The 8,719-nt window shown below is 36.7% G+C and overlaps 1 protein-coding gene across 1 annotated transcript; it reads left to right on the top strand.

Moving 5' to 3' along the window:
• The first annotated feature begins 398 nt into the window (after window positions 1-398).
• LOC18033496 (uncharacterized protein sll0005) lies at window positions 399-8,384 on the top strand. Its single transcript, XM_006420553.2, has 13 exons — window positions 399-812; window positions 916-1,065; window positions 1,167-1,337; window positions 1,666-1,809; window positions 2,160-2,265; window positions 2,394-2,542; window positions 2,691-2,816; window positions 3,739-3,882; window positions 4,553-4,640; window positions 5,618-5,991; window positions 6,654-6,977; window positions 7,105-7,335; window positions 8,046-8,384. Exons 1-13 carry the CDS (start codon window positions 573-575, stop codon window positions 8,175-8,177), a joined length of 2,379 nt encoding a protein of 792 aa, XP_006420616.1. The 5' UTR covers window positions 399-572; the 3' UTR covers window positions 8,178-8,384.
• The last annotated feature ends 335 nt before the right edge of the window (window positions 8,385-8,719 follow it).

Raw genomic sequence — 8,719 nt, 5'->3', positions numbered from 1 at the left:
ACGATATTTATATGAATAAAATTAAAAAAAAAAATTTCAAATTTTGGACGGCTACAACTCGTCCCAGCCAGCGCACAGTGCTGCCCCGGTGCCCTTGCCCGGTTTTTCCATACATCACTGCCCGAAAATCCGAACCACGTTGTCCTCCACCTGTGACTGTGACCGGTCGCCCTGACTCACACCATTCGCCTTCTCCACGATAAATTCATTAAAAACATGAACCAGTGGTTGCACATGCGCCTAGTCCACTAATCCAGCAGATAAAAAATAACTAAATTAATAAAACGAAAAAGTAAATATAAAAAAAGTAACAATCATTATTTCACCCGCTAAAAACTTCAAACGCTCCGCCTTGTGCCACGTGTTCCTATAATGACCAGCCACTAGTGCTGCACACAAAAACAAACAAAACAACTCTGAACGTAACGAGAAGTTAAACGAATCTTCAACAGAAATTCCAAGTCTTGAAAATTACTGGTCCACTGATTCTGATTCTCTCTGCCACAGAGCTCACACTCAACTCAGTGAGATCACTCTTTGATTCGCAGTCTTTTCACTATACGGTTCCGCTAATGGACGCGTCACCCCGGCTCGTCTACTGCGGAATCGAGCCCGCCCGGTTTCCCGCCAGCTCGTTCCGGAAGAACAGAGTTTCGGTCCGCAGGCGGACCAGAAAGGTGTTCGCGGTCGCCTCTGAACCGAAACCGAAGCAGACCGGAACCGGACCGGCCAGTTCCTCCTCGCCGTCCAAAACTGTCAATGGAAGCTCAAGATCATCGCCTCCTTTGAAACCGGTCAACGGAGCTTCCATGGTAGATTTTCAAATCACTTTTATTTCATCTAAATTGCCAAAAATATATATATATTACAATAATATTAGGTTATTGATTGTGTTTTATTTATTGTGAACTGCAGAGGATGGGTGAGGTTTCACAGGAGATTAAAAGAGTGAGGGCACAAATGGAAGAAAATGAACAGCTGTCAATTTTAATGAAAGGATTGAGGGGCCAGAATTTGAGGGATTCTCAGTTTGCTGATGACAGTGTTAAACTTCGCCTTGTCGAGGTAACCTTATGAACACCACATTTTATTATATTTACTGTCTTTGCAAAACCTTGGTAATGGTTGTGATTTTTTTTTTTTAATGTAATTTTTCCCCTTCACAGGTTGATGAAAGCAGCGAGTTTTTGCCCTTGGTATATGACCCTGCAAGCATTACTGCATATTGGGGCAAGCGTCCACGCGCTGTTGCTACACGGATTGTCCAGTTACTCTCTGTAGCCGGGGGTTTTCTCTCACGTATTGCTTGGGATATTGTTACCAAGAAGATCAAAGAGGTAAAGTCTTAATGAGCTAGTTTCGTTCTTGTATTCTGAATTACATTTGCCCCAAGAAATTGTGTATGTTAGTGTTGGGGTATACCAGCTCTTGTAGTTTGAATTTCCTGATACTGTGTGTTAGTGATATGCTAATTGTTCCAAGTTCCTACTTTCGAAATTCTCTCTGCAGATAGAGGATGTGGGCTATTATCAGTAATTTTTTTGTTATTGAAAATTTGAGTTAGCATTTTCCTATGAAGCATGCATGTGCATTTTGAATGTGGTTCATGTTCAATTGGTTAAGTGCACCTATTATTTGCAATCTAATTTGTTTTCTCTGAATCAGAATGAAGTTGCTAGAGCAATTGAATTAAGAGACATTGTTACCTCCTTGGGTCCAGCATATATAAAACTTGGGCAAGCTCTGAGTATTCGACCAGATATATTGTCACCTGTTGCAATGGTTGAGCTGCAAAAGCTTTGTGACAAGGTAAAGTACTTGGCATTTCTGTATGTTTCTTTCGTTTCCCTTTCTTTAAATAGGAATCATTACATTTTCCCTGACCTATACTAGAATATTTTTTTAATATAATTTTGTCAGTCCTCATTTATTGCTCCTTAAGTGACTGTGTTTATTGTATCATAATGCATTTAAGATACTTAAGAACTCTTAAAGCCCTCAACAATATAATGAATTTTTTTTTTAAAAAAAAAAGCATTGCAAACAATTTATGGAAAGACAGAAAATAGAATGGTAAAGTGCCTTCTTGCTTGATCATGTCAGCATCCATTAGCTTTTGCTGCTACATATAATTGATATCTGTGGTTGATGATGTGAAGGTTCCTTCATTTCCTGATGATGTAGCAATGGCTCTTATTAAGGAGGAGCTTGGTCAGCCTTGGCAAGAAATCTATTCAGAACTCTCTTCTTCTCCAATTGCTGCAGGTAGGCTCAGTTATAATTAATCACAATATGATCAGATTTTCAGTTCTCTGAATGAAGAAAGGGTGCCTTTGTTTAGTAATTTCAGAAAGTCTATGGCGTAAAATATTTACTCGTGTGGTTTATATCAGCATCACTAGGACAAGTATATAAGGGCCGGCTGAAAGAAAATGGGGATTTGGTGGCTGTCAAAGTGCAGAGACCTTTTGTTCTTGAGACAGTGACAGTCGATTTGTTCATTATACGCAACCTGGGACTGGCTCTGCGGAAGTTTCCTCAGGTTTTTTTTTTTTTTTATTGTGTGTGTTTGTGTGTGTGTGAAAATAGTAGAATTTAGCCTTTCTTTTTCAAGAGGGCATGCTTATTCTACAGTGGCAGTAATGATATTTTGCATCACTTCCTTCTTACTCCTTTATTTTCTCTTTAAGGTCTCCATAGATGTTGTTGGATTGGTTGATGAATGGGCTGCTCGTTTTTTTGAGGAGTTAGATTATGTTAATGAGGGTGAAAATGGGACACTGTTTGCAGAAATGATGAAAACGGATCTTCCACAGGTGAATTTGATGACTTTCACTGGTGTAGCTTTATTATGTCTTGAAGACTGTTGTTTGGCTTTTGAGTTTTGACTGCTATTTGGTTTTCATCTTTAACCTTGTTCTGATAATTTTATAACAAAAAGATCTGGAAGATGCAATTTAGTGTATAAAATTATGAGTGAAGCAACAGTTATAAATACATGTGGCCACAAAGTCTTCAATTTCCTATAATTAACTCTGATCTGAAAAGGGTGTCTTGTTGAATGACTCCCTGCTCTCCTGCAACAAACTTCCTTTACTTAATTGCAGGGCTCTGGTTAATACAAATTTCTTGGCTTTACACGTCTATAATCTCAATTTAGATTTGGTGTGTACATCAAAAAAATTGGGACCCAATGCTTGGAATGGAAGGTGACTTCACTTGTGTGATGTTCTCCCTTGGTCCAAAATATTTTTAAAACATTCATTTTGAAATCTGAACCATTACATTCGCACCCTACCAAGTTTCTGTTTAAATGTCAAGCAAGTGGAGTTGGTACTGGCTTATGAGTCAGCCTACTAGACTACACAGTGAATATCATGCTGCTTTTCCAGCTTTTGAACTCAAGAATATTGTAAAGGGCTGAATTGGTCATCAGAAATTGACATATCCGTTGTATGTTCTTGAAAGCCATAAAAGTACAATCAGAGAAATGAAAACTGTCTATGCATTACAACTAAAGCTTGAATACTGTGGTTGATCCCACAACTGTTTATTCTCAACCATGGAGTATCACTTGTACCTCAATGTGGAGATGGAATGCATATATCTAGAACTGGAATTGAAAATATTTTTATGATAGCACATGCTTCTAATATACCTCTGTGTTTTGTCTGCATAGACTGGACTGTGATAACAAAAATATAATGGAAGATTGTTACTAAAAGCTCCATATACCAGGTGGTTATACCGAAGACCTATGAAAAGTATACTTCAAGAAAGGTTCTTACTACAGGGTGGATTGAAGGAGAAAAGTTGTCACAAAGTACGGAAAGTGATGTTGGAGAGCTGGTTAATGTTGGGGTCATATGCTACCTGAAGCAGGTAATATCTGCATGTGTGAATTGCGCTGGCATGTCTATGCTAGCTTACTGAGGATAGATTCTTTTGTACTTATTTAATTTTTTTTCCCTATTTTTTATGTTTGTTTTGTTCTCTTTTTTCTGTTTCAATTCAATTGCTAAGATGACATGCACATAGATTTCTCAGTAGTTTCCTGATTTCTTCCCATACGTCAACAGGTATCTGTGATAATCTTTGTCCATCATTGAAATTTTTCATGGGTATTCACTGTTCAATTGGAAGTCCAGTCTTCGTACAACAACAACAACAATTAGAGAGATTAATGATACATGCTGAGGAAATAACAATTACTGTTCACAATATTGTAGTGGTGGCCATACCATATGTTTGGAAATATAAACAATGACTGTCTTCTATGATCACTTCTTTGATTCATTTCATGTTTTACAACATATAATTGCATCTTGCATATGCTATGCTACCAATGAGGTGGGTGTTCAGGAAGCACTGAGCTTCCTCCTTTTTTTTTTTGGGTGTCTTTTTTTGTTATTTTGATCATCATTATTGTTAGTTTTATTATTATTTTTTTCCAAAATGTAATTAATTAGTTTAGATTGGAAGACTCCTAATTATCTTCTCTCTCTCTCTCTCTCTCTCTCTCTCTTTCTCTTTCTTAAAACTTTTATTACAGTTGCTTGACACTGGATTTTTCCATGCTGACCCACATCCTGGAAATTTAATTCGCACCCCAGATGGCAAGCTGGCTATACTTGACTTCGGTAACAGTCTACTCCATAAGTGTTTATTGTGAAAGATCATCTTTTTATATTCTTAATCTAATAGTTTACTTGTGTTATTTTTATGTTTTATTTTTTGTTTTTGAAATTTTATAAAGAAGCACTTCATCTTTCTTCCGTTTGAGCCACGCAATTTTTTTTTTTTCATGTCTTTGCTTCTCATAAGTCATAAAAGTGTCAAGTAACTATTGTCACAGATTAAGTTCCTTCTATTTTTCTAACAGGTTCTTCAGTTCTATGAACAAATTGATTATTGCTGTTATCTAAATGTAATGTCAACATTCAGCTCTGTATTTTCTAATATAAAAGTGTATTTATAGTGGTTTCCACGATTAGTACTTTGGTTCCAGTCTTTTTGCAATCCAATAGTTCCTTGACTGTTGGTTACAAAGTGCAAAAAGAATACTCAGGATTTACCATCAAATAATTGGTTTAGGTCTTTCTTTCATTCCTTTGAAATGGCATGAACATGATTGAATGTTGATGTCAGGAAACCCAAGCTGAAACAAATAATTCCAAAGTATAATCTAATGGAGATAATAGGACTAGTAAAAGTTGGCGCATATATGATAAACAAGAGAAGCATATTTTGTTGAAATACAACAACCGTAACCTGATGAATTTGATGCAATTTTGCATAATAATATACAATGTCCATGAACATGATTATAATAGGATATACTTTGCTTTCCAACGTGTGACTGTGAGTAGGCATCCATACTGTACAATGTTTATGAACTCATTATCAAATCTTAGGTGTCCAGATTGCAGGAATCAAATTGCAAATGTACAGGTCTTTGTTGTTTATATTTCAGTAATAATGAAAAATCTTCAGTTGGCTTCTTGATACTATATTGGCTTGTAGTTTCAAGCAAATGACAAATTGCACAATAGGATACTCTCTGCAGGACATCAAGAGCCAAAATACTATATGCTAAGGTACACTTTTGATGTGACAGGTCTGGTCACAAAATTGACTGATGATCAGAAATATGGAATGATCGAAGCAATCGCTCACCTTATTCATCGGGACTATGAAGCTATAGTCAAAGATTTTGTCAAACTTGATTTCATTCCTGAGGGGGTTAATTTGGAGCCCATCTTGCCAGTCTTGGCTAAGGTATTTGATCAGGCACTTGAAGGTGGAGGAGCCAAAAACTTTAACTTTCAGGAGCTGGCAGCAGATTTGGCCCAAATAACATTTGATTATCCCTTTAGGATACCGCCTTATTTTGCTCTCATAATTAGGGCAGTAGGAGTTCTAGAAGGCATTGCTTTGGTAGGGAATTCTGATTTTGCCATTGTGGATGAAGCCTATCCATATATAGCCCAGGTATGAATATTAGTGGATGTGTACGAAAATTTTTAGACATTTTTGTGAATAATAATTACACAGATATGCACGTGTCAACTCTTCAATTAATGGGTTTTAGTGAATACTGCATACTTTGGCTTTTAAAATGACAAGTATATACTTGGCAAAAGATGTTAATAGATTTTAAAATGGTGATCACAAGTCATTATTTCAATGCCCAGACTGAGAGTTGGACAGAAACTTGACTTTTGAATTCAACGAGTTTTTATTCATCTCACTGGGGTAAGAAAAAGCTTAAGCGGAGATATTGTTTACGAAGTTCTCAATACTTTAATCATTGCAACTAAAAGATTAAATATACTGAAGTCCCAAATTCTTCGTCTGACAAGTTTCGGCAATTTTAGTTAATTATTATGTTGAGGCTTTAGACCATTATGAAACATTAGTCTATCTAGAACCCTGGAAGTGTATGAATGCTGAAGGTCAATTATATAACTTTTGCATCCCATTAGTTAGGCTGCATGATTTTGTGAAAACTATTCCACGACCATGATGTCAGTTGGCCATTTACAGTTTGACTGTCCGGCTTTTTGCGTTACAATGATTTAGTCTTTTAAAGAACATTGCACATGGTTCAAACTGAAGTTTGATATGTTTTCTTATATTCCCAATACCATCAGAGACTTTTGACTGATGAAGCTCCTCGTTTGAGGAATGCCTTGCGATACACAATATATGGGAAGTCTGGTGTTTTTGATGCTGAGAGATTCATTGATATCATGCAAGCCTTTGAAAATTTCATAACTGCAGCCAAAAGTGGTGGTGGAGAGGGCTTAAATGGGCATATGGCCGAGCTTGGTATTTTGCAAAGCCAAACAGGTTATATCTTTCCTGTACTTTCGTCAAGTGGATCTCAACCAACACAGCAAATTCAAACGAGGGCAGCTTTAGCCTTTCTGTTGTCTGATAAAGGGAGCCTTTTTCGAGAATTTCTTCTGGATGAGGTAATTCAAGATCCAACCCTGATTTTTCATGCTACCATGCGTCTTCTTCCCTCTTAAACATTCACATTTTTGTGCTTCATGATTGTTCATTCAAATATCTAATTGTTGCATTTGGCAATTGAATCAGATTGTAAAGGGCATTGATGCAGTTACAAGGGAACAGTTGGTACAAATAATGGCTGTTCTGGGAGTTGGAAATGTTGCCCCAGTTTTTAGCATGGTTCCTTCTTTTGGACCCTTTAAGCCTGCTGCACTTCTACCCACCGTAACTGAGGAGGACAAAGTTATATTGAACAATGTACAAAAAATTGTTGCGTTCTTAACTGCGGGAAGTTCAGTATCAAGGACATCAAATCAGGTACTTTAAAGTTTGCACTAAATAATACAGTGGAGAGTAGGCTTCTCTTTCAGTCTTGAATAATAGAGTTACATCTGTTTATAATTTAGTATGCATATAAACTTTTTCATTCTATGACTTAGCTTCCTGTTAAAGTTATGCATGATGGTGGGACAACCTCTTCAGGAGTTTCTTTTTTCAGGCAGTTCTCTTGTTAAAATTCCTAGTGGAATCTATCTGCTGAATTGTTTCGTTTAATCCAGTTCTTTTGGTGGAGATAAAATTTCTGAGTGAGCCTAAAATTATAGAACTGTTTAAAATTTTGAAGATAACAAGGGTACCTTATAGCATAGTCATTTTAGCTCCACACTGGGAGGTTTGTTGGATCAGTTCCTTGGTTTTCTAATGAACGAAATTCAAGAATGATCTCTTCTTCATTGATTTGGAGAAAGCTTATTATGACCGCACTCTCTCCATCTATAGTGTTTTCTTTGGAAAGGATGTATTGAAGGAGGTTGAGGGAATAATCTTCTCTTTGTTGGTTCTCAACTCACTCACTCTGTCTTTTGTCTTTTTCTGTAGTGTCATAGCGTTAATTTCATGATGGCAACAAGTAACATGAAATGAAATTAATATTATTAATTGCACAGCTACTTATTTTCCTCACTTATGACGGCTATATAATTTTCATTTCATTTCATTCACTCTCTTTCTACGGTGGCCCTCCTCAGGGTGTAGATGTTGCTCAGGCACTTCGAGAGCTGCTTCCCGTGTTGCCAGGCATCTCCACAATCTTTCCTGAGGTGATCAGTCGATTATCTTCCCGGGTATTAGCACGCTTAATCCGAGATTCATTTTTGTAATCAACTTTATGTCAGCCTAACCGGTGATAGGGTTTACCATACAGAATTTGTATACAGAATCACATATGGAATACAATCTGATTAGTCTAACACGCCTCTTTAGTACACTAAAAACAAACCCAAATCGTTGTGTCTGATACTGTCGACGGTATCACTGTATACGCATGTATAATCGAGCTCTCCCTTTGTAGCCTAATGGCTTGTTTTCTCTTTTATCATAAAATGAAATGAAAAAGATTTCTTTACAAAGACCTATTGCGCCAACCCTTTCAATACTTTCAATTCCACTTCTAGCATTTGATGAATGTATAAGTATTTATGATCGTAGTGATTGCTTATTTCCTATTGTTCGTGTTTAGCTCAAACTATATCATTAAGCAATGAAGCATTTGTTGCTTTGGCCATGCGGAAAGTTCCATCTATTACCAATTAAAAGTTGGGTAAACTTCAATGCATGTTGGGTAAACTTCGTTTCATTCTAATAATCCTCAAAAATTAAGAAAATCTCAATTTATACTCATTTTCGTTTAAAGTATAATGGT

Source organism: Citrus clementina, unplaced genomic scaffold, assembly GCF_000493195.1.
Source record: "Citrus clementina cultivar Clemenules unplaced genomic scaffold, Citrus_clementina_v1.0 scaffold_9, whole genome shotgun sequence".
NCBI classification, from domain to species: domain Eukaryota; kingdom Viridiplantae; phylum Streptophyta; class Magnoliopsida; order Sapindales; family Rutaceae; genus Citrus; species Citrus x clementina.
This window is presented reverse-complemented; position numbering and strand designations above follow the sequence as displayed.